The sequence below is a fragment of the Centroberyx affinis genome, unplaced genomic scaffold (assembly GCF_046629955.1).
Source record: "Centroberyx affinis isolate AG114_WGS23_722 - 3 ecotype Tasmania unplaced genomic scaffold, CSIRO-AGI_Caff_v1 ptg004480l_1, whole genome shotgun sequence".
NCBI lineage: Eukaryota > Metazoa > Chordata > Actinopteri > Beryciformes > Berycidae > Centroberyx > Centroberyx affinis.
The window spans coordinates 96,760-123,927 of NW_027282137.1; the positions used below are offsets into that span (position 1 = coordinate 96,760).

The 27,168-nt window shown below is 40.3% G+C and overlaps 1 protein-coding gene across 1 annotated transcript in view; it reads left to right on the top strand.

The window, feature by feature from the left end:
- Positions 1-27,168, top strand: part of LOC139665182 (solute carrier organic anion transporter family member 5A1-like) — a 43,027-nt gene that overhangs the window by 11,328 nt on the left and 4,531 nt on the right. Inside the window, exons 2-8 of the mRNA XM_071544167.1 lie at positions 12,133-12,265; positions 13,036-13,256; positions 13,712-13,876; positions 18,519-18,717; positions 23,329-23,488; positions 24,355-24,599; positions 26,619-26,683. Of these exons, the coding sequence (XP_071400268.1) occupies positions 12,133-12,265; positions 13,036-13,256; positions 13,712-13,876; positions 18,519-18,717; positions 23,329-23,488; positions 24,355-24,599; positions 26,619-26,683 (1,188 nt within the window). The remainder of the gene's footprint in view (positions 1-12,132; positions 12,266-13,035; positions 13,257-13,711; positions 13,877-18,518; positions 18,718-23,328; positions 23,489-24,354; positions 24,600-26,618; positions 26,684-27,168) is intronic.

The window sequence follows — 27,168 nt, forward strand, 5'->3', positions numbered from 1 at the left end:
TTTTGAAGAGCAGAGACACACTTGACCATTTCTCAATTAGTTGTCAACTATTAAATTAATCGCCAACTTTTTAATTAATCGATTAATCGGTTTGAGTAATTTTTTAAGAAAAATAAGTCAAAATTCTCTGATTCCAGCTTCTTAAATGTGAATATTTTCTATATCTTTGGGTTGTGGACAAAACAAGACATTTGAGGACGTCATCTTGGGCTTTGGGAAACACTGATCGACATTTTTCACCATTTTCTGACATTTTATAGACCAAACAACTAATCGATTAATCGAGAAAATAATCGACTGATTAATTGACAACGAAAATAATCGTTAGTTGCAGCCCTATTCTGCACACTGCAAATAAAAGTCTAGGACAAAAAGGTTTCTTTAGTTCAGAAAAACTAATTTATTGCATAAGTGCCCAACTTAAAGGTGCAAGTGAAAAAATAACTGGATGTACAAATTTCTGCATATAGTTGTTGTTCCCATTTTTCTAGTTTACAGTACTTTGATTCTTTCACCTGCATTACAATTGACTTTCATCTGAGCGCAACCAGTATCTTTACTTTTTCTCTATATTTCTATATTTAATATATATTTGGTTGCTAAAACTGACTGACGAACTCACTCCAGCTGGTCTGGAACATGCGATCTCCCTATACAATATTTGCATATTATACAGTGTATTGCATGTTGCAGATGTCTGTTGTCTGGCGTTTTGTTTTGTCTGGTTATATTTGTTTTTTACTCTCTTTGTTGTTTTTATATTTACTGTGAACACCTCAAATGTGTTACACCACAACCCAAATTTCCCCATGGGGATGTGAAGTTGCTATTCTAATCTATTCTATTCTAAAACCCTAAAAGTGTCTGGTCAGTTTTCAGAAAGAAAAAAAAAAAAAATCAACCAGCATCCACTGTGTATAAATAGTTGGTTTCCTTCCCCGTTTACATCTGAATGTGCTCCATAGTATCATAGTAGTTTCTGTTGGTTCTGAAGGTAAAAATGTGTTTAGGGAAAGACTGGATGGGTCTGATGTGGTTTGTGATGTTTTTCAGACCTTTACCTCTCTGCCCGTGTCTCGGAGGACTTGGTGTTCAGTCAGATTTTAGCAGGTCGGGTCACATCGGGTTTCCTTGTTTGTGTTTTGTTGAACAAATAAAGAATTCGCAGCAGCACCCTTACACAGTCATTACGCCTGCTGTTTGCTCATTTGAGTTTATTTTTTCACCGAGATAATGATAGACTGACAGGCGAGCCTAAACCACTCTCTCACACACACACACACACACACACACAGACAGAGACATGAAAACCCATTAGCAAGCTGAAACAGAAGCTATATTCTGACTTTGTGTCTGTTTGTGTTCTGCGTCTTGCTGTTTGTTATTGGAAATGAACTTTTCTGGCGTTTATTAGCTGCCATGAACTAGTTATGGGAGACATTTTTCTGGATTTTCAAGGCAATTTCATTAAGCCTGTGGTCTTCTGTATCCATAAAGACACTCACACTTCCATGAATATGTCAGGAGATAATTGTGATGCTCCATTGAACAATCAACAGCAGTCATTTCTGTAATGTGTTAATATATATATATTTTTTTTAGCTTTTACAAGCTGTTATTCCTCTGCTGGGGCAAAGTTATTAACTTTTATGAACCTATTCGCCCCGTAGCTCCAGCAAATTTCAAACAAACATCACCGCTCAAAACCCGGGCCAAATAAATATGCACTCGGCGTATAAAATAATAACAGGGAAACAGACTGAGCAGGTGGATCCAGTGATTTTTAAATCCATTTCATAATGAAGCAGCAGAGGTGTGACCAAGTCAACTTTGCTCGAGTCCCAAGTCAGTCTCAAGTCAAGTCCCAAGTCTAAATGTAGAACACCAAGTCAAGTCAGAACAAATCAGGAGTCCAGTATCAATCTAAGACTTGAGACTTGACTTGGGTTCTGGTGACTTGGGACTTGACTTTGACTTGTACTCTGATGACTTGAAAAGGTTTCTAAAGTCTTGACTTGAGATCTTGTGTTTGTGTAAATGACTTAGATTGAAAGTGATGAGATTTGTTCCAGCAGACGACTGAATTTAAATTCTGTTTTCTGAATTTGTATGGAATGATTGAATTCATTGAAGTTGAAACTGATTATAGAAATCAAACTCATGATGCTCTTACCAAGTTTTTATCCTATTAAAACCATATTGCATTGAAAAGTCCTAGATATTTAGTTTTCTTCAAAATATTAAATTGATACTGGACTCTTGATTTGTTCTGACTTGACTTGACATGGATGACATGGACTTGACTTGGACTTAATCTACATTTAGACTTGTGACCTGACTTGAGACTTGTGACTCAAGACTGAATTGGGACTCGAGCAGTATTGAATTGGTCACACCTCTGGTCTATGACTGTCCAACTATCAACAGTACAACATTGTTTAGCCTATTATCTATAATACATCTATAGTACATTAGTGAGAACATTGACATGGGCTAGATTGGTTACATAGTAATTGGATAACTACAGTACATAGTCCATGGGAATAGATATCAGAAATATATTGCGATCATCCTAGATATTACTTTGCAGCCTTATAACACTGCTAGTATATTGACAGAACAAGGTAAAGTACACTATTGGTAAAAAAAAATACATATAGCCTATATATTACAGTGTCGTATTTTGAAGTGGGAAACATGTAGGAACTCTGTCCACAGAGCGTTGGAGGCAGCAGATATAATGTTGGAGCTGGCAGCTGGTTGGGAAGTTGTAACGAGACAGCGCTGTGTCAGCAGGTTGCCATGGCGATGCTGTCGTCCCATAACGTTTCATTGTGTCCCCCCCCCCCCCGTCTCGTCCTGGCCTGCCCTCCACTGCCTCTGTGTCTGGCTCTCTGTCTGTCCGACTGACTGACTGTTTCTCTCTCTCTGTCTCGTCCACCTCAAGGCCGCATGGGAAAAAAAAAAATGAACTGCAGTCTCACATTCTTTAAAAAACATCACAAATCAATCCATCCATCACACGGCAAAGAACTTACACGGTCGTCACATCACTGAAACCTGAAAAAACCTGTTTATTTATTTTTTATTTATTTTATCTGTGCAATTTGGAAAAGGGAAAAAATATGAACAAATTCATACAGTAATATAAAATGCACAGGTGGTATAAAAAAAGTAAAACCACCCAACATAGAGTGCATACATTATATACATTCACATACATATGTCATACAATCCATGTACAAAAACATCCATAGATACAGTGCATGAGCAAACGCACACACACACACACACACACACACACACAAATACATAAACTACACAAACAGAACTTTAGGAAATTAACAATCAATAATAATACATCTTACATAAAAAGATACAAACAGAATCAATAGTACTGTGCATAACTAATATAAATAGGTCTATATATATAGCCTATAACTATTAAAAACCTATATAAAAAACCCCATTGTGTAAATTCAAGCAAACATTCTTTCCTTCCGTCCTGAAACTCATCCTTCCTTTTCCGTCAAGCGTTTTTTCCCGGCAGCTCTTCTCCCACAGCTCCAGCCTCTCCTCCAACACGCAGCCTCCATCCATCTGTCTAGACTCGGCCGGTCTAGACTCTAGATGATGATGATGATCGGGGGTTGTGGAGACCCGGGCTGGAGGTGCAACATTTGTTAGTGCTGCTGCAGTAACACCAGAGAAGCCGCTCTGTGGTGTGATTATGTGGATGATGGTGATGCAACGCTTTGGCAGCACCAGAATACCCAGAGTCACAGTTAAGGATCATCCTCATCGCTGTTATGGCTTTTATACAGCAGTTGCAAACACGTGAATATAAGCTCTTCGAATATAAGCTCTTCGAAGTAGTATACGTAGAAATTTTCTTCTTTTTTTTTTGAGAGAGAAAATGAGAAAGATTGACAATTACCTGCCTGTTTGCCAAGGCTATATTGTGCTTTAAAAAACAAAATAAGTTTGTACCAAAGTGCTTTATAGAAACTAGAATTTATAACCTCCTCCTCTCCTCTCCTTGTCTCCTCTCTCCTCTCCTCTCCTTTCCTCCTCTCCTCTCCTTTCCTCCTCTCCTCCTCTCCTCTCCTCTCCTCTCCTCTCCTCTCCCCTCTCCTCTCCTTGTCTCCTCCTCTCCTCTCCTCTCCTCCTCTCCTCACCTCTCCTTGTCTCCTCTCTCCTCTCCTCTCCTCTCCTCTCCTCTCCTCTCCTTGTCTCCTCTCCTCCTCTCCTCTCCTCTCCTTGTGTCCTCTCCTCTCTCCTCTCAAGATTAAAAACACATAAGAGCAGAAAAATAAAATAGACATGTACAAGTAGACATGCACACGGACACGCACCACACACACACATACGCACACAGCCATCAGTATACACACATCCACGAACACCTGATCAATCAAAACAAAAAGCTAGTAAAAGCGAGTAAATGTGGGTTCGATTCGTAAGAGTTGGCACTGCAGCCAGTAAAGCACAGCTATCCAGCACAGTTCAGAATTAGTCTTTAACCAGATCAGATTGCCTGTCTGAATCTATCCGTTATAAAACAGGAAACACATTAAAGGCCCTGTGTGTAACATGTAAAAACTGTCATACTGAACTTCAACAAATTGGATGAGGATTAGTGAATTGATCAGCAGTTGTTGTAGTTGGAATGATTTGGTGAGGTTGTACATGGCAGTGATGAAATTAGTTGTGCGACACATAGCAAGCAGAGGCAGAATCGCTTTATTCACCCTCTGCAATAAATGTCCCGCAGTTTGATTTCTGCGGAGAGATATCGACAGCTGAGCGAGAGTTACAGTCCGCACCGGTGTTTCCCCCAGAGGTTTCTTCTTGTCAGGGTGGAAAAGCCTCTGAAACGGCATTTAGACCTTCATGGGACGCTAAAACTCCCCACTGAAATGGTATCTACGTCTACGGGCTATAAGTGAGGCAAAGGCAACAACATTAGAATCTTTCTTAGTAAGACTGGCTGGTACAAGGGGCACCCCAAAGATGGCTATCAAAGGGCAGGGTTCTAGTATATTGTTGAGGGCTTCGCCTAACACATATTAAAGAAACAGGACCAGAACCCAGCAGGCTTTCCTTTTTTAACTGGAAGACCCTCACTGGGCTTGGGGCTCTGTAGAAACCTGCCCGCTCCCTCACTGTCCACCTCACTGTTAAATTCGCCCTCATGAGCCAGTTTCCTGCCCCCGGCGCCAAGTGGGACATCCAGGCAAACTGCAGCAAGTTCAACCAGCAGATGAAAAACACTCTCTTGTTCCTTGTAGGGCTGCAACTGCAATTGTTTTCGTTAGCAATTAATCTTTTCGATCAATCATTTAGTTTATAAAATGTCACAAATAATGATAAATGCCCATCACAATTCACCAGAGCCCAAAGTGATTCTTCAAATGTCTCACTTAGTCTGACCACTAGCCAAATAAAACCCAAAGTATTCATTTTATAATGATAGCATAATGAAACAGAAAAGCAAATCTTAGCATTTGTGAAGCCGAAACCAGAAAATGTTTGGTATTTTTACTTGATGAATGACTAAAACGATTAATCAAAATTATAATCTATTAATTTTCTGTCAATCGACTAATCGTTTCAGCAGTAATTCCTTGTTTTGACGCACAAGACCATGGACCAAGTGCCATGTGACGGCAATGTCCTGGGTTCAGACATGACCCAGGACTAGGGCTGAACGATTTTGAAAAAATATCTAATTGCGATTATTTTCACTGATATTGCACTTGCGATATGATTTGCGATATTAGAGGGAATGATCATTTTTACATCATTATTCTCATTTTCATTGAAAAACGTATTCAAATGATTACGGTGTGATTTTTGCGGGGATCTGTACCAAACAAAGATGTTTTCTTAAGTCTGTAGAATATGATGTGTAGGCCATGGACATCTCTGCAGCACCACAATATTTAATTTAAAATGGTATTTTGACACACATTTCGCCTTTTAACAAATATTGGGGCTCCTGCGATTTGAAAATTGCAGTAGGCCATATTGCGATTTCGATAAAATTTAGATTTTCAGCCCTACCCAGGACGTTTGTCGCATGTCTTCCCGCTCTCTCTCACAGTCTTCCCTGTCTGTCTCTCTCTTCTTTGAACTATCAAATAAAGGCGAAAATGCAAAAAAAAAAAAAAAAAAAAATCTTCAGAAGCCATTTGTCTTATCACTGCCAACAGGATGCCGGACCTCGCTGTGGACAAGAGCAGCAGCTAAAAGTCCTTGAGTTCTTTGTATTTTCTTTTATTTTGTCTCCATAGCCTTGCGACATATTTATATATTTTAAACCTTGCAAGTCCAGACTGTGACAGGGTTTAGTGTCTGGACTGAAATAAAAATTGGAAGTAATCAAAGAAAAGCTTCGTGTTTTTTTTTTTTGCAAACACGCTGAACTGCAGTGCAGAGACAGACAGGAGCGAGGAGGCTTTCCCCTCCATCAGCACTAACACTGCTGCTCTCTCTCTCTCTCTCTCTCTCTCTCTCTCTCTCTCTCTCTCTCTCTCTCTCTCTCTCTCTCTCTCTCTCTCTCTCTCCATCTTTTCCCCTGTTTCTATTTGCCTTGCCTCCCTCTCTCTCTCTCTCTCTCTCTTTCTCTCTCTGTCTCTGTCTCTGTGTCTCTCTCTGTCTCTCTCTCACTCTCCATCTTTTCCCCTTTTTCTATTTGCCTTGCTTTCTCTCTCCCCCCCTCCCTGCTGCTCTCTCTCCCTGCTGCTCTCTCTCTCTCTCTCTCTCTCTCTCTCTCTCTCTCCATCTTTTCCCCTTTCTCTATTTGCCTTGCTTTCTCTCTCCCCCCCTCCCTGCTGCTCTCTCTGTCTCTCTCTGTCTCTCTTTCTCTCTCTCTCCATCTTTTCCCCTGTTTCTATTTGCCTTGCTTTCTCTCTCCCTCTCTCTTTCTCTCTCCCCCCTCCCTTTTTGCTTTGTCGTTCTCCACATCTTTCCGTTTTTTCTGCCTCCCTTACTCTCTTTTACACTCCTCTCTCTCTCTTTCTTTCTGTCTTTCTCACTATCTGTCTCTCTCTCCCCTGTCTCTTTCTCATTGTCTCTCTACCTCTCTCCCCTTCTCCTATCTGTTTCTCTTTCCCCTCTTTCCCCTCTCTCTCTTTCTGCCCCACCCTTTTCTCATTGTTTCTCACCCCGTTTCTCTCTCTCTCTCCATCTCGCTCTGTCTCGCTCCCCCTCTTTCCCATCTCTTTCTCTTCCTCTGTCCCCCTTTGTCTCTCTACCTCACCCTGTCTTTCATTATCTGTACACCTCTCTCTCTCTCCATCTTTTCCCCATTTCTATTTGCCTTGCTTTCTCTCTCCCTCTCTCTTTCTCTCCCCCCTCCCTTTTTGCTTTCTTTCTCCACATCTTTCCCTTTTTTCTGTCTCCCTTACTCTCTTTTACACTTCTCTCTCTCTCTCCCTCTCTCTCTTTCTTTCACTCTCTCTCTCTTTCTTTCACTATCGGTCTCTCTCTCTCCCCCTGTCTCTTTCTCATTGTCTCTCTACCTCCCTCCCTCTCTCCCCTTCTCCTATCTGTTTCTCTTTCCCCCTCTTTCCCCCCTCTCTCTTTCTGCCCCACCCTTTTCTCATTGTTTCTCACCCCGTTTCTCTCTCTCTCTCTCTCCATCTCGCTCTGTCTCTCTCCCCCTCTTTCCCATCTCTTTCTCTTCCTCTGTCCCCCTTTGTCTCTCTACCTCACCCTGTCTTTCATTATCTGTACCTCTCTCTCTCTCTCCCTGTCTCTCTCTCTCCCCCTCTTTCTTTCACTATCTGTCTCTCTCTCCCCCTGTCTCTTTCTCATTGTCTCTCTACCTCTCTCCCCTTCTCCTATCTGTTTCTCTTTCCCCCTCTTTCCCCTCTCTCTCTCTCTGTCTGCCCCACCCCTTTCTCATTGTTTCTCACCCCATTTCTCTCTCTCTGTCTCTCTCTACATCTCACTCTGTCTCTCTCCCCCTCTTTCCCATCTCTTTCTCTTCCTCTGTCCCCCTTTGTCTCTCTACCTCACCCTCTCTCTCTCTCTCTCTCTCTCTCTCTCTCTCTCTCTCTCTCTCTCGCGCACGCCCATCTTTCCAGCATCCTGCTTGTCGTTTATCCCTCTGCCTCTGGTCTGCACGGTGTTGCGTAATGAGGCAGCCGGCCAGCCGAGGGGTTTTCCTCTCCTCCGGTTAGATACGGGATAATCCACGATGCCGCTGGGCCCCCGCGGTAAAGCCCAAGCCCTCAATCCCATCCCCATGCTTTATCATCCATCCGAGGCTCTGGCCGTCCCGGGCAGATGATGTAATAGTCATGGGAGGGTGGAGGGAGGGGACACTCGTAAAATGTGCTGTTTTGAAGATGCTGTGTGGTACGATCAGTCGATTCCACTGGTCGTGGAATTTCTGTAATATCATGGAGTTTTGGTATTTAGAATAGAATAGAATAGAAAGCCTTTATTATTATCATTGTACAGAATACAACGAAATTAGGAGCGCTACTCCTGATCAGTTCAATTAAAATACACAGGGAAACAAAACCGAAACAAAACAAAACAACCTCAGCAAACAAACATCCACAGCCAACAACATAGGTTCTAAAATAATAAGTAATAAATAAATACAATGTAATTTTGCACTAGAATAAATGTAATTATTGCACTAGTATGAAGTAATTGTTGCACTAGAATAAATGTAATAATTGCACTAGTATGAAGTAATTGTTGCACTAGAATAAATGTAATTATTGCACTAGATCCAGTAGGATCCCCTAGAAAGACAGTTCATCATATTGCATGTGAGGGGGTCATTCAATGCTTGTTGGAGTTAAGTGTGCTTATGGCCCAGGGAAAGAAACGTTTGGGATTAGAGATAGGTGAAGTCAGGGAATTTGATAAATTTTCTTGGGAAGTCATGGAATATCAGGGAATTTTAGGAAGGGGTCAGTTCATAAGAATATAGCAGAATGGATTTTCCAACTTGTTTCACACACTGATTGCCTTATCTGGTGGTTTTCAGCTGGGTTTTTTTCTCCACGCAAGGCAGTCTGTAGCGGAAAGCAGACTGTTCAGCCCTTTAGAAAAACAAGACAAGACCGATTATGGAAGTTTCATACTACGATCATCTTGGCCAAAATGATCTCTTTATGATATTATCTTGATAATTATTAATAAGATGAAAACCTTAGGAGTATTTGACGGGGACGGTGGCGTTGATTTATCGCTCGCAGCCTGATTATCCCCGGCTTCAGCCATGTTTATGACGCCATTTCCTCTATGATGCTGTTCCTTGCAGTGGTTAATGTGTCCATCAGCAGCCATGTGTCCTAGCAAAGTGTCCCTGAGCAGGACACCGGCTGAACCCGTACTTTGTGTACTTCGTAGTACTTCCGTACTTCGTCTTTGTGTCTTTATCAGGATCCCCATTAGCACCAGCATAAGCATTGGCTATTCTTCCTGGGGTCCACCACACATACAGTCATACACACTTATACACACTATAACCACATAAACACAACAAACAACACAGCACATCTCATTGAATTAACAATCAAGTACATACAGAAGAGAAACAATATTGTCATCCAGACACCAAGCCAAACACAAAAATTATAAATCAATCACAATTCCTCAAGAATAATAGCAAACTTATAACCTTGTCTGAATGACCTTCTTAAATTATATTTTTTTCCATCCTGCGCTTTCACACATGTAATTCCAAGAAAATAGGGTATTAAAATACATTTCTCATTCTCTGCCAAGGGGATTTCTACTTTCACCATACATTTTGATTTCCTACACCATTTTCCTCTCTCTCTCTTTCTTTCTGTTCTCACTATCTGTCTCTCTCTCCCCTGTCTCTTTCTCATTGTCTCTCTACCTCTCTCCCCTTCTCCTATCTGTTTCTCTTTCCCCTCTTTCCTGAAGTATTTGGAAATACTGTTTTAACAAAATTTTGAACCGGTCTTCAGTATTCTCTTGAACAATATGCACTGGCAATGAATTCCACCTGACCATGGCTCTGTACATGACAGTTTTCTGTATCACACTTGTTTTCGCTTCTTTCTGTTCCATATCGTGTTTGATAATTGTGTTGAGCAAACTGAGAGAATATCCTTTCATATAATATCTTTGGTGATCGTGTCACCATTACATTTCTAACTAAGTTTAACAAAGCATAGGAGGATCTCTGACTGACAGTTAGCCAACTCAGACTGTCATGCACGTCTGTTACATTAGTTCTGCAAGAGCACTAAAGCACAATGTGCCGCTTTATTTTGAGCTTCTTGTAATTTTTTTTATCTCTTTCATTGAAACACTGGACCAAATCACGAAACAGTAATCAAGCTGTGACAGAACCAAAGCATTTAGAACTTGTCTAATGACATCTGGTGGCATAACTTTTAAAGCTCTTAAGTACTTGCTCCCTTCTAGAAGGTCTAGTTTCCGAGGGGAGTGAAACCGATGTGCTACGGGTCGGTTTTGGAGGGAAATCTGCTGGATCGCTTTACGGCACAAAACAGGAAGACGTTCTGTTCTTCCGGAGCAAACGGGAGCTAAAGCTTTCAGAGTTTCTGGCAGCAGATGGTGGAAGGAGGGAAAGAACCGATGGAAAAAATCACTTCCAACATGTTGATCCTCTTTAATAAACCCAAAGACCCCCGGAAGGCGAAGGGGAAACAATAGGATTTCTGGGGAAAATGTGGTCTTAATATGGAGAAACGCAGACAGCAACAATACTACTGGTGTGAGATGGAGGCGACCAATCGTCTCCACCATGCTCTCACTTGTTTACTAATTAATTTGGAAAATGCTGCATGTAAAACTTTTAAAACCAACATTGACATGGACTGAGGTCCTGCTGTGTTCCCATGGCTCTGGCTCTGACAGTACTAAAGCCTTCATTAGATAACACTCGGCCCGGTCCAGTGCCTGGCTGTGCCTGGAGTTTTTAAGTCACGCCACTGGATTTTTGTGTTTGCTTTCTACTGCGGCCAAAGGAATTTAAAAATGTTAATCCCCTCTAATTGGAGAAATCTTATTCCCAGCCGCATGTTTGGCCCCTTCATAGTGCGGTCATATGATCTGCACACATAACCCACACATGACCTTTTGTACTCCCTTGTTAATACTAGATTAGTTTGATTTCAAGTAGGGTTAAAGAGTTTAAGCAAATGTTATTTAATTAGGATAATAACATCATTTGGGATGGTTGGCTGAATAACGTTTTGGTCCAACTTTGTACTTCTCCCTGTTTAATGTCCAGAATTTGACACAGTTGACTATATTTAGCTAAATCAGATGTTGCCAATCACGTGCTTGAGCTCCATAGGCTGCAGGAATGGTATCAGGACACAAAATGCTGAATTGTTGAGGAAAAAGAGTGACTGCCAGGGTGGGGAATGATCACTTGCTAGATACTGATAAAGACTGGCTGGTTGGCCGATGATCATTCCCCACACTGTCTCTACTGGGTAGTCAGTCTTTCTCCTGTGGTTTCCTCGGTAATTCAGTCATTTTGTGTTTTTTGTGTGACAGATCCCTGTAGTCCATGTAGGAAAAAGGCAGGGCAACACAAAAAAGACTGAATTATTGAGGAAAAATCCAGGAAATATTTGTTATTGTGGCTCTCAGATTGGCTCAAGCGGCTACTTTGGCAGGTAACCAACAGTCACTGAGTTGAAATAGGGAAAGTTTGCAGTGGATGAACAAGGTGGTTTCTTGCCCTGAGTATGAATGAGGGTGTTAAAAAGACTAAAATCCTACAAAATGAGAAAAACTGAAACAAATCTTTCTACTCCTCGTATCCCTGTCAGACATCTGGGTATCTATGAAAAGTTGGTGACAAGCCAAAGATGCTGCTTACCCCCTTGACATTATTGTATTACCTGTAGTGCTATCTATTTCTATATCCTAGATCCTACCTTTTGATTTGCTATTTTGATTTTGTTGATGCGATGATGCAATTTCCACATGGAGATCATTAAAGTTTCAACTCTCCTCTGCTCTCCTTTGTCCTTTCCTCTGCTTCTATTCCTCCTATCCTCCATCTCTTCTCCTCTTCTGCTCTTCATATCTCCTTTTCTTCTCTTCTTCTCCTCCTCCTCCTCTCTTTTTTCCTCCCTTCCCCCCCTATAGCCATCATGTATGTGATGGGAGCTCTGGGCCCGGCGGCTGGTTATCTACTGGGAGGAGTTCTCATCGGTTTCTACGTCGACCCGAAGACCGTCGTCAACATCGACCAGAGCGACCCGCGCTTCGTCGGCAACTGGTGAGACCAACCAGCCTGCTTGTGTGTGTGTGTGTATGTGTGTGTGTGTGTGTATGTGTGTGTGTGTGTGTGTGTGTGTGTGTGTCAAGGTTATTATTGTTAATGAAAACTAAGGAAATAACGAAAACTAGGTGTGAAATAAAAATAAAAACGAGGCTTTCCAAAAAACAATAACTAACTGAAACTGTATTGTGTGTTTCCAAAACTAACTAAAATAAACTAAAATTATAGAGAAAATGTCTTTAGTTTTCGTCTTTGTCAATTTATTTCATACATAATTTTTGAATCTCGCCCCTGACAAATACCCCATATTACAAAAAAAGACTAAAACTAACACTGAAACTAATAAAAACTAAACTAAAACTGAGCATTTTCAAAAAATAAAAACTAAACTAGCAAACCCGCTTTAAAAACGAATTAAAACTAAACTGAAATTGAAAACAAAAAGTCAAAACGAAATAAAAGTAAAAACTAATGAAAAATGCAAAACTATAATAACCTTGGCGTGTATGTGTGTGTGTGTGTTAAGTGTATAATATGCACATTTGCACTTGAGGATATATTTCTGTACATATCATATTTCCATCTGTAAATCCGGTAATGTGTGTGAGATGCAATTATTAATCGATACACAGCTCCCAGTGATGCCATCCTGAGATATGAGAGTATAGCCAGTCTTGACAGTGCCGTGATAAAAAACAAAATCATCCAGCGCGGTGATAATTGCATTCGTTAAGCTGCGTATTTAACCCCCCACCCCCGTCTGCCAGGTGGAGTGGCTTCCTGCTGTGCGCCGTGGCGATGCTGCTCGTCATCTTCCCCATGTTCACCTTCCCCAAGAAGCTGCCGCCCCGACACAAGAAGAAGAAGAGGAGGAAAAAGGTGAGCCTGGACGACCTGTCGAGCGACGACGACGTCCTGAAGGAGAAGAGCAACAACAACAAGAACCAGGCGGTCAGCTCGTCCATGGGCTTCGGCAAGGACATCAAAGGTGACGGGGGGGTCACTGAGGGATGCTGGGATATTTCAGTTAGGGCTGCAAGGGTTAGACTGTGCCACTGATGATCTTGACTGTAAATTAAAAGAACAGAAATCCCTTATATCTCTGCACTTAGGTCTCATTCTGTTAAATTTTGGTAATTGCAGAATTTAAGCTTATTCTATCTAAGTTGCTCTGGATAAAAGTGTCAGCTAAATGCCTAAAATGTAAATGTAATATAAATGTTGGTTTTTCAATTTGCCTATTCACAATTGACAGGTCTTTCTTTCTTTCTTTCTTTCTTTCTTTCTTCTTTCTTTCTTTTACTTTTCTCTTTGCTCTTTTATTGTTGTTTTTCTCTCACCGTTTGTCTTTGTCTTTCTTTCTTTGCTCAGCCAATTCTTCTCGGATCAACAGGGTTAAAAACGATAAAAAATTCTCTCCCCCCCCCCCCCCCCCCCCTCCAGACTTGCCCAAGGCGGCGGTGAGGATCCTCAGCAACGTGACCTTCCTGTTCGTCAGTCTGTCCTACACGGCAGAGAGCGCCATCGTCACCGCCTTCATCACCTTCATCCCCAAGTTCATCGAGTCGCAGTTCGGCATCCCGGCCTCCAACGCCAGCATCTACACCGGTGAGGCCAGACGCACGCCGCCATGAAACATTGGTCCGGTTACCTCGTCACTCAGTTTAAGGCTCTAATCCTCTCTGAAACCAGTCTGTCTGTAACAGCAGTGTATAGTTCTCTCCACCAATTATCAGTCCCACAGCAAATAAGGTTTATTCAATTCAATTCAATTCAATTCAAAATACTTTATTCATCCCTCAAAGGGCAATTCAAGGCAGCGAGTTCATAAACAACTAGAGACCACAATATACAATCATTCATACACATAAAGACAAGAAGAAGACAAGATATAAAATAGGTAGATATAAAAACAAAACAAAAAAACGGCTTAGGTAGAGAATCGAGGTAAATGCAAGACATTTAGAAAATAGACATTCTTTTCATCATTACCAAAAATGACCACGATAGATACTGCTACTACTATTACTACTACCATTTCTACTGATATTACAATTACTACTACTACTACTACCTACCTCTACCACTACTATCAGTACTACTACTACGAGTACTACTACTACCACAACTACTACTACTACTACTACTACTACTACTATTACTAAAACATCTACTACTGATAATAGTAATTTAGGGTTTTATTTTCATGCACAGATACATTTTTCCAGAGTATATGTTGAATTTTCCCCAAAATACTATGATTGGTACTATGGTTAATATGGTTGAAATCAATATCACAATAATCAATAATAAGGATTTTTTTCAATATCGATATATATATATTGCGATATGGCTCACGTATGCAAAATCACGTTAAATATTCAAATTAATGTTCATCCCATTGAACTGAATGGTAATGTTTAGGTGTGACGTCAAACAAAACTGACATTTTCAAATAATATTCTACCATACCTCATTTTTAATCTGAGTTTTTAAAGAAAAATATTCTTGTTATCATCAGTTTGGACAACAGAATTGCCTGTCACGATATCCCAAAATCACTATATTCCACTGAAGGATGATAAACGATAATAACTGAATTATCTCAGACAGGATCCAGACACCAGAGCATCACACCACACCCAGGCCGTTATTTCAGCTCCGCTCCGCTGGTCTGATCCGGAGCAGCAGAGGCTCTGAGCCAGCAGTGATGGAGCTGCAAGCCAGCACACATTAATAATAAAAAAGAACACTGGTCTTCAAATGAAGGGGGCACCTGGGACTCCAAGCCGGAGTGCTGAGTGTGTTACACAAACACACACACACACACATAGAAACACACACACACACACACACATAGAAACACACACACACACACACATAGAAACACACACACACAAACATACACTCTCAGACAGGCTGCTTAACCCTCATCCTACCAACTTGTTTAACATACAAGGACTACCGACTGGGGTCCCAAGAATAAACTACTGTAAGAAACAACCATCATAGCAACATGTTAACTTATTTCTTCTCAAAACATTATTAGTTATGTAATTAATGTCATCTGAAAAAAAAACAGATTATTATTATTTTAGGAAAGCTACAGTTAATTAAATGATGTATTGTATTTGTGACTTTGAACATCATCTTACCTTAGGAAGAGCAGTATTTAGGGTCACAGAGCACATGAGGAAATCTGTGTCTGCTGCATCTGTGTCTGTCTCCTTCAAAATGACTGACAGAGAGCCCCCACCCCCCCTGATAGTGTGTGATACTTTAAATTAGGACCCATGGCAAACATGAACTCAATAAATAGTTCCATCTATACATTGGTATTTTTAAAAAGCACCAATTAAAACAGAAACAGAAAACAATATGAAGTCATTAGGAACAAACTGATTGAAGTCATGAAAAATTTGAATGATAGAATAAAGCACCTGTGAAATATGACAAAAAGTATATCTCTGGGGTCTGCGGGTACCCCAGAGGGAGGATGAGGGTTAAACACATGCAAGCACTCAAGCACACACACACACAGGGATATACACACACACACAAACACTCACATACACATACATGCACGCACACAAACACACACAAAATGCAGAAGCACATGCACAAACGAACGCAAGTAAACATTCATATATCACGTGCACATGCACACTCACACACACACACACACATATTGAAACACATACACAAAATCCACCATTTGAAAAAGTGACACCTGCTCTTGCAAAATGATTGATAGCACACAATCAAAAAAAATCAAGATACTTTTTAAAGGACAGTAGGTAACCAAAGTACTTGGTTTTGGTTAACAAAATTATAACACTTTTCCAGACTAGCTTATTTGTGTGTTATAAATATTGAATGATGAACCTGAGCTGATGATTGTTTTTCCTAAATTGGAATATAATAATAAAACTATTTATAGAGCACTTTTCAAAGTGCTTCACAAAGGATAAGACAATAAAATTCATTAAAAGACAATAAAAGGCATTAAAATATATTAAACACACACACACACACACACACAAACATACTGTATTTTGCAGCCGACCTCCTCCTCCACTCACTCACAGTGTGATATCTTAAAGATACGGAGCCACTCGGAGCCGTCTCACCGCTGTCACTGATTGGCTGAGCAGCTCAGAGGAATGTGAGGCTGTCCTCACCCTGATGGCTTTTTTTAGTGACACTGGTTATTTTGGTATGAGCCAGTAGCTGCTGATAGGAGAAGTATTTCCGGAATTGGAAGTTACACTGTATCATTTGCTTTTGTTTGTTTTGGTTTGATGGTTATATTTGTGGATATCGCTAAAATAATATGGAAGAGTTTGTTCCAGAAAGAGGCAGCTACTATTTGAAAAAAAAGTGATGCCTACTCCATTTATTTAAGGCAAATTCAATGTGCTTCACATAAAACACAAAACATACATCAATGTGCTTCACATCAAAACACAAAACATACATCATTTATCTAGTAAAAAAGAAAGTAAAAGATAAAATAGGTAAATAAGGATAATGATCACTACAGTCACCTTATAAAATTACAAAATGAAAGAAAGTAAGTAAGTAACTTTATTTATAAAGCACCTTTCGAGAGCAGAGACGTCACAAAGTGCTTCACAGAGGAAATAAAGCATAAACATACAAACAGACATAAAGCACAATAAAAACGGACAAAAAAACACCATAAAAACAAAAGTAAATAGAAAATTACACAAAGGCAAGTCTAAACAAATGGGTCTTGAGCTGCTTTTTAAAGGAGTCCACAGTGCCCACAGATCTTAAGTCCAGAGGGAGAGAGTTCCAAAGTTTAGGAGCCACAACCTCAAAAGCACAGTCTCCTTTAGTTTTTAGCCTAGATCGAGGAACAGCCAGCAAACCCTGATCAGAGGACCTTAGAGACCTGCTGGAGACACAGGGCTGCAGTAGATCTCTAATGTAGGCAGGTGCCTGACCATGCAGAGCTCTATAGGAGATCACAAGAACTTTGAATCGGATTCTGAATTTGATGGGGAGCCAGTGAAGAGCGATCTGGTTCGGTGTCACATGAGACCTTTTGGAGGACCTGGTCACAACGAAAGAATGAAAGAAAGATAAAATAGGTAAAACAAATTGCACAAAACCAAAATGAAGAGTAATAAAGTAATGAAGTATTTTGGAAATTTACTCTTCAAATAGTTTCCACATGAATCAGAGTTTGTTATCCGACCTGAAGCATGACGCATCTTTGAGCTTTTTGCCTCTCACACTGCTGCTCACAATGCTTAGACATAAATTCAGACCTGAAGAGTTTCATTCCAAAATGAGACGCCCACCATCGGGGAAAAAAACAAAATTGACGCCTACTCTGAAAAACAGTGCAGTGCATTATTAGGTACAGTCATGAGTCATAAGACCTTTTCATACAAAATAGCTCAGTTTCTGAGGATTGAATCATAAGGTTTTTGAAATACCGACTTGAATTTCATGAAGGTCATTTTCTTTCTGAATTATAAAAAATATATACAATACTGTGCAAAAGTCTTAGGCATCCTAGATTTTTTATATAAATTTCTTTGAAGTCTTAGATGTTTATTGTTTTCTGGATTAGTGTGTCAGTAGACTGCTGTTTATTGTAAATTTTTGATATTCTTTTCATTTCATTAATTTTGAAAGCATCTTTGCTTTATGGATTTCTTTGACATATGCCTAAGACTTTTGCACAGGACTGTAGATATATATATATATATATATATATATATATAGTCTTTTGGAAACCCTTACTGAAACTTACTGGAAGTGAGCTGTTCACAAAGGTTTTCATTTCAGTAAGCCCCAAATAGATAGACAGGAGAAATAAAAAGCGGATCACGATAATTATCTGATGTCATCTTTGTTGTTGTTAGGGGAAACGGCCAGCCTCTCCTGCATCGTGATAGGTTGGCTGAGAAAAAAGCGGTTCACATTGGACATTTTTCAACGTCTGAAAGCACAAAAAAAGACGCTTTTTCGGGAGCAGCCACTTTTTGTACACCTAGCGGCCGCTTCCCATTTGTTTTTTATGCAAAAAAGGCGGTGGCAGTTTAGAAAAAAACGCTATGTGTGAACGCAGCCTTAGACCAGGGAACTTGTTAACTGTATTGTAAGGAGCTTTGAATAAGAGCCTCCACCAAATGCCTTATGTTAGATCACCAGAGGGAATACTTGGATAAGAGCGTTCTCTAAATGCTCAAAATGCCCCCTCTCCTCCCTCCAGGTGTGATCATCGTGCCCAGTGCCGGCGTGGGCATCGTCCTGGGCGGCTACATCATCAAGAAGCTGAAGCTGGGAGCGAGGGAGTCGGCCAAGCTGGCCATGATCTGCAGCGGAGTCTCCCTGCTCTGCTTCTCCACGCTCTTCATCGTGGGCTGCGAGAGCATCAACCTGGGAGGCATCAACATCCCCTATACCACCGGGTGAGGAGCAGGAGGGGGGGGGGGATGGGGTGATGTCATGGTCCATTCCCAGTGGTGGAAGAAGTACTGAGATCTTTTACTTCAGTAAAATTAGCAATACAACAATGTAAAGATACTCCATTACAAGTAAAAGTCCTGCATTCAAAATCTTATTTAAGTAAAAGTACTAAGTACTGGCAGCAAAATGTACTTAGAGTATCAAAGTAAACATACTCATTATGCAAACTGTCCCCATTTAGAGAGTTATATTTTTCATACATTTTTGGAATATTAATACTGATTTATTGACATACATGTACATGTAAGCAGCATTTTAAAGTTGTCAACGTGAAGCTAATCTTAACAATTTAGCTATACTTTTGGGTAGTCTAATCTATAACAATGCTATTTTATAGTTATTTTATAAAGATGATCAAATGTTTTAAATATAAAATATTGATCTGAAAAGTAACTAGTAACTATAGCTGTGAAATAAATGTAATGGAGTAAAAAGTACAATATTTCCCTCTAAAATGTGGTGGAGTATAAGTACAAAGTAGCATAAAATGCATACCTGCGTAAAAAAAAGTACCTCAAAATTGTACTCAAGTACAGAACTTGAGTAAATGTACTTAGTTACTTTCCACCACTGTCCATTGCTGACGAGGCAGAACCACGTCACTGCAGTTTTTGGTGTTTTTGTGTAATTTCCCTCATCTGAATTGAAAATGTTCAGCAGTTGTTTAGAGTGTTGTGCAGCTGGTGTGCCACAGTTTCCACAGTGATGTGACCGTGGAGGATGGAGGGAGACAGCTGGTCACATTCAGAGGATGAGAGAGAGAGAGGAAGAGAGAGTAAGACTAGGCAGAGAGGAAAAGAGAAGAGAGAACAAGCAGACAGACAGAGAGAGAGAGAGAGAGAGAAACTGATAGAGAGGCTTGGTAAAGGGAGAGAGAAACGGAGAGAAAAGTTGGTGGGAGAGGTTTGCACAGCAGGTGGTTCAGGGCAAAGCCATGGAGGGACATTTTGACCTCATTTACACCTTGTTTTTAAAATGTGATCTGCATCTAGATACGCCCTCCAGATAATTAACAATCCGATCACAGCCTTGCATTTACACCTGGCATTTATAACCGTTCTCTAAAAGCACAACGTTTCTACCGGCGGTTGGGGGGGAAGCCGTGATGTTTCCATCCACTGCGGCAACGCCATGATGTTTCTACTCTGTGGCTGTGATGTTGTTTCCACCCACAGCAGTTCTGATCTCTGTGCCTTGTGGGTGGATACTTTCTCACTAATGCAAACACACTGTACAGATCGAATTTCCACCTGGGTGTCTCTGGCAGGGATACGATCACCTCCGGAGATGGTCCGGTAGATCCTGTCCCGTCCTGCCCCACCCCGTCGCAGTGTGTCCTGTGTGCTCTTGCACCTTGCACTGAAGCCCCGGACGTATATCTTTTTTCTGACACCACCTGTTCACTCTGCAGCACAAGAGTTAAAACCGGAGGACTGGATGAAATTCAGCTCAGAGATGCCAGAAAACAGGAGCATCCTGGTGGCTTAGTGGTCAGTGTCCTGGATTTGAACCCGGCCCAGGACCTTTGTCACATGTCATTCCCCTCTCTCTCTCTCTCTCCTAATCTTTCCTGTCTATCTCTACTGTAAAAACTACAGAGGTGGTAGAAGTACACAAATTCCCTACTCAAGTAAAAGTGCAAATACTCATTTAAAAATATACTCTGGTAGAAGTTGAAGTACCGTTTCAAATCCTTTACTCAAGTCAGAGTATAAAAGTACGTGGACTTAAATTTACTTAAAGTATAAAAGTAAAAGTCGTTCTCTAAAAAAGTCATTTCTAATGTTCTAAACTGGTTTTCTGTTGAGCGTTCCTCTGAATCCCAGATGAGAAAGAGTCTGCAGCTCAAATCACGAACCCGAACCCTAGCAGCTGAATTCGTTAACGTTAATTCTCTCTCTCTTGTTGCTTCTCTCTCTCTCCTTTTCCCTAATTTTTGGTGTCGCTTTGCTAAACAAGCAGCCGATCACATCTGGCTCAGCTGCTTCCGGGATGGAAGCTGTCTGATGCTGAAAATAATTTTTTTTTTTTAGAAAATCAGTTGATGATTTCCCGAGAGTAACGAGTCTGTTTTGAAAATGTAGTGAGTAGAAAGTACAGATTTTTCTTTTGAAATGTAGTGAGTAAAAGTAAAAAGTCTTCAGTGAAAGAAAAACTTGAGTAAAGTACAGATACTTGAAAATCTTACTTAAGTACAGTAATGAAGTATTTTTACTTTGTTACATCCCACCTCTGAAAAACTATCATAATAAAGGCAAAAGTCCAGAAAAATAATCTTTAAAAATCTGTTCCCACAACAAAATTTAACTGAATTTTGAGCTGAAGCTCGGAGCTGCATCAAACGCCTCTGAGAACAACTGGATTATTTGACGCTTTCTATCTGTCCAGGGCTTAAGGTCTGTTAAGTAGCACATAAATACACAACTACAAACAAACTAGTAGTCGTTTCCAATGTAAACACACACCAACAGACATCACAGTGGGCAACAGCATCTGTTATCTGATCCCAGTCTCTGTGTTCCTCTGAGTGACAGACAGACAGACAGACAGACAGACAGCAGACTCCTCTGGCTCTTGTCAAGGCCGAAGTATCAAATTTTGCTTACATCAGAAAATATCTCTTCATCTAATGGGCAAAAGGGGATAATAATATTTCCCATCTTTCATTCTCGACCTTTCTAAAGGACGCACGTGCCGTCTTTGTTCTTTTGGCGGTGATTGAAGCTGTATTTTTAAGTCGACGTTGTTCCGCAGCGGCCATTTTTTTTAAAATCGGGGTCACGGGTCGCATTTTTTAATAGCAGACGTGACTTGGGGTCGTCGGAAAGCTTTAACTTCTAAAACTCCAGACAGACGTCAGCTGACTGCAGCTTGGCCTTTCCAGTGTTAAATCGTTTCCCGGCATGACGAGGGAATCGTAGTTTTTTTTTGTTTTTTTTTATCACTCCATCTGGTCTGTGTCGGGGAGGAAGTGAGTGTTCAGATGGACGCGGGATAACGGAGCCGGTGAACGGAGGCGTCTTCTTCGTCTTCTTCTTCTGGACGGAGAGTTCCTGAGAGCGATTACATGGCAACGATGGAAAATGTCCAAGGACAGATTGGAAGAGAGGAGAGATCTGTTGGCCGACTGCCCCCTCTCTCACTCTCCCCTCTTTTTTTTTTTTTTCTCTCCTCTTTCTCTTGTCTTTTCTCTCCGTCTGTCTCTCTGTCTTGTGGCTCTTCCTTCTCTCTTTTTCTCTGTCTCTTTATTGGCTATATATTTTCTATCTTGTCTTCTCTGTTTTCTCTCGCTTTCTTTCTTACTCTTTTCCTCTTTGTGTCTCTCTTCCCCCTCTCTTCTGCCTCTCTCTCTCTCTGTCCTGTCTCTCCCTGACACTCTTTCTCTTTCTTTTTTCCTCGCTCTTCCTGGTCTCTTCTGTCTTTTTCTCATCTTTTTTCTCTCTTTTTCTCTTACTCTTTTCCTCTTTGTCTCTCTTCCCCCTCTCTCTCTCTCTCTCTCCTTGTCTGACTCTCGGTCCTCTCTCTCTCTGACACTTTCTCCCTTTTTTCCTCACTCTCATCTCTCTTCCAGTCTTTGTCTTTCTCTCTCTCTCTCTCTCTCTCTCTCTCTCTCCATCCTCCCCACCATCCTTCTCTTCTCTGTTAATCTGCCCTTCTCCATCGTCCTCTCCTCATTCGACCCTTTTATCTTCCTTCCTCCCCTCTTTCCCCTCCCCTGTCTTCTCTCCTCTTCTCCTCATCCTTCGTGCCCCCCCCCACACCCCCCATTTTCTTTCATAAATATACTGTACATGCAGTATATACAGTGTATATATACAGGTCTTGAGTGTGGATGATTTCCAGGTCTTGAAAAAGTTTGGGTGTTGCACAGAAATGTAGGGAAAAGTATGGAAAAATAAATGAGTAACACTTTATAATAACCATCATTAATAAATGGTAAATTGATAGTTAATTAAACTTAAACTGCTATAATTTATGTTATTTTATCATTAGTTTGTGTAATATAAAATCATTTGTTTATAAATTATATATTGTATCACAGCTGATAAGAGACGGTAAAAAGGGTAAAAAGCTATGATACAATATATATTTTATAAACAAATGATTTTATATTACACAAACGAATGATAAAATAACATAAATTATAGCATTACTAATAATTAGTAAACATTATTAATGATCATTTCATTGTTTGTTAACAGTAAAATAACTATTAACTAAAGTTTAATTAACTATCAATTTACCATTTATTAATGATGGTTATTATAAAGTGTTACCAATAAATGCTGTGGTTCAGTTCTGCACTGTTTATATAGCTGTGGACTCACATATATATATTTCACATATTGTGATATTAGATGTAATGCAGGTTAGTGTTCAACTATAGAGTAATATGGTTTAGTTGACAGGCATATCGCCCAGCTATCATCAGAAATCTTCAAGAAGTTAAGCTCTGGAAAAGTATGGAATTTTAAAATGCAAAACATGAAGAAACCCTTTGTATCTCTAACCCTAACATATCTAACCCTGTATATTTCTCTTTCTCTCTGCAGGCCAACCCTGACCATGACCCAGAGGAACCTGACTGGAGGCTGTAATGTGAACTGTGGGTGTAAAATCCACGAGTACGCTCCGGTCTGCGGCTCCGACGGCATCACCTACTTCAACCCCTGCCTGGCCGGCTGCAGCAGCGTGGCCAACGACAGCTCCGGGGTGAGATGGAGGCTTTCTGGTTTAAAATAGAGTTGTGAAAACAATGATTTCAACACCTAAAAATTCCAAGTGCCAAAACTCTGTGAAGTCCAAAATACCAGTTTGCACATCCAGTGAACACTGGATGTGCAAACTTGAGCTTTGTGCAGGTCTGTAAAGTCTGTAAAGACTGAAAAAGCGTGGAAAATACATTTGATAATTTGAAAAGTTTGAGATGTTCATCACATCTCTGGGGTAATGCACAGGATTTGTGAAAATGTGGAGAAGTGGGGGTCTTCGGTAGAGTTGGAAAAACTGATTTCAAGGCCTGGAGATGTTAAGGAGAATGACACATATTCAGAAATTTTGGTTAAAGTGAAGCCCAGTGAGTGTAGAGTCTGCCAATCTTCTTGGCGATGGTTTGGTTTGTTTACAGAGGCGGGGACTCGAGTCACAAGACTTGGACTCGAGTCTTGAAAAGGTTTCTAAAGTCTTGACTTGAGATCTTGTGTTTGTGTAAATGACTCGGATTGAAAGTGATGAGATTTGTTCCAGCAGACGACTGAATTTAAATTCTGTTTTCTGAATTTGTATGGAATGATTGAATTTATTGAAGTTGAAACTGATTATAGAAATCAAACTCATGATGCTCTTACCAAGTTTTTATCCTATTAAAACCATATTGCATTGAAAAGTCCTAGATATTTAGTTTTCTTTAAGATATTAAATTGATACTGGACTCTTGATTTGTTCTGACTTGACTTGCTGTTCTACATTTAGACTTAAGACGACATTAATGACATGGACTTGACTTGGACTACATGTAGCAGCTTTAAGAGTGTCAGCTAAAAGTCTAAAATGCGTCATGCACCGTGTCCGGCCTCCAGATCCGTAACTACTCGGACTGCGCCTGCGTCCAGAGCCGGCAGGTCATCACGCCTTCGTCCAGCGGTCAGGGCAGCAACCAGCTGCAGCTCGTCATCGTCAAGACCTACCTGAACGAGAACGGATACGCCGTGTCGGGGAAGTGCGACCGCACCTGCAGCACCCTCATCCCCTTCCTCATCTTCCTCTTCATCGTCACGCTCATCACCGCCTGCGCCCAGCCCTCCGCCATCATCGTCACCCTCAGGTACAAACGGCGTAGACTCTGTTGGGGGTTGGCGTGATGTTATGGGCTGAGAGGGTTTTCTTATTTATACACTAAGAAACTATCGGTCCAAATCACATTTTTGGTGCCTGGAGAGCAGTGATTCTCCAACTTTTTCATATCAAGGACCCCTAATTTAGTCCACATTAGAGCCACGGACCCCCATGATGATGACATTTTGTCTCTTGAACCCAAATCTGAAAATATTTTTATTGTTAGATATGATTTTGTCCAGAATTCCATGACTATCTGTATTGTAGGTAGAGAGATAACAGAGAAACTATGATCAAAAATAGTCATTCTTCTACGTTCTCTAATTGTGTTAACATAATGGTGAAGTTTAACAGTTCATCAATTTGCTGGGGACTCCCCTGGAACCCCCTCATGGACCCCCCCGGCGGTCCCCGGACCCCACGTTGAGAACCACTGCTCTAGGGAATCCATCAGCAGCCACAATCATAGATAAAGGGACAGTGGCAGAGAGCTTGAGAAACACAGATTTTAAATCAACCGTACATGAACTGCAGAAGATAGTGCTTGCTTTTTTGTCATTAATTAATGAAATGTGTTAGTGTGATTATTTGTGTAAATTGATTTTTATTACCTTGGACTAGCGACATCGGTGGATTTGCTGCCATGTTTGCTGCCTGTTTTGACACAATCCATGATGCCAAGTGGGAGATACAGTATCTGAGCCTACAAAAAAAATCCCACGGCCTACATGTAATTGCCACTAGGACACTGAATATGAATGGGTTTTCCCTGTCTGCAGCTTGTATTTACAGTAAATCTGATATGACGTGAATATGGCATAAAAATCCACGGTTTGGATGGGAATCTACCAGCTGGGGACGAGTGTGTGTGCCATGCTAGCTTGAAGCTCCTTTAGCTCCTTTGCTAAAAAACACGTCATTCTGCTTCTTTGGCATGATTTTGTTTCAGAGGTGTATTTCACAGTGTTCACCTATTGTATACAGCAAGTTTAGTTTAGTTTAGTTTAGTTTAGTTTTTTTCCGGTCAATTATACACAATATCAACAAATAAAGTTATGAAAGTGGTTTATAATAATAATAATAATAAACTTTATTTGTATAGCATCTTTTCATATAAGAAATGCAGCTCAAAGTGCTTTACAACAGTGAAATTACATGCATGAGAATGAGCATAACATAAGATGGAAAATAAAACCCACTGAATAATAATAAAAATAAAGTTAAGAATACATAGAATGCATAAAATCAAGTAAAATACAACATTTTAAAAGAAGTGCAGCAGTGCATAAATTTAAATAGTACTAAATCATTATATCAAAAATAAAACAAAGTCAAACATTATATTGTCTGACCGGAAAAAAAAAAAGGTGTAGACTGAAGCCTAAGCTTATTGTGCCGACCCTTAATACTTAACAAAGCATTATCCTTGCTCTGCCCAAAATAGCTGTGAAACAAAACAAACAAAAAAAGAAATAATAAAAAATTACTAAACAAATAAATAAATTTAATAAAGAAACACAACATCATAAAACAGAAACAGATAAACAAAACAAAGACAGTTCATAATTGTCATTCATTTCTCAGTGTTGGTCACAGCTTTTGTGTCTTTCAAATGTAATGTTTTTGAACTGATTTTCTTAAACTTACACATATTACTACATTCTTTTAGTTCGTTATTACAACTATTCCATAATTTGAAGTTAAGAAAGACACTTAAATGTTGTGGAGTAACATAGATACCTTCCTTTTCTCTTCCTCCATCTTGAAACATGCTAACATAACAAGGGGGACTGTAGGCTGGCTTAGAGCTGGAGAGGGAAAAAAAATATTGAATCAACTTTCACTTACCCTAAACTTTCTGACACTCCTATGCGGTAAATCTGACCCACTTGGTACTCCGCACAGTTTAAAACAACAAACTACTATCTGACCCCAAATCTGGTTCCTATGGTCTTCTGGTATCGTCTTTCTCAGTCTCCACCCGTCTGTGTGATTTCATGTGCTGCAGGTCTGTGGCGGAGCAGGAGAGGCCGTTCGCTCTGGGAATGCAGTTCGTTCTCCTCAGGACTCTCGGTGAGTAGAAAAACTACCGGACAAAACAGAGGAACGTCCCGCGCCTGGCTCTGATTTCTTTACCTAGCCACTCCTCTGTCATAGGTGAATACTGTAGGGACAAAGGAGTGTTTGGATGGTGTCATGGTGATCCCAAAATGCTGTGTATCCATTTTGAGAAGAAAAAAAAAACGTTGGCTGAATTTGATGACGCAGCTCTTCAGTCCTCAACAACATTAAAATTTTTATATAATGGTAAAAAAAAAATTAGAATAACTTGAGTTTTCGTGCCAGTAATCACTTTGTCAGAGTAACTGTCTCATTTTTCAAATTTCGGACGTTTAATTTTGGGAAGAAACTTACTGTCAGGGCAGTATGGCTCTGACCTTTGACCTCCTCATTATTGTTTGTAATGTTGGCAATTAAAGAATTTAAGATTATTCTGCTGTTGCAGTCATTGTAAATCACTCTGGATTAGGGTTAGATCGATATATTGCCAGTTTGCC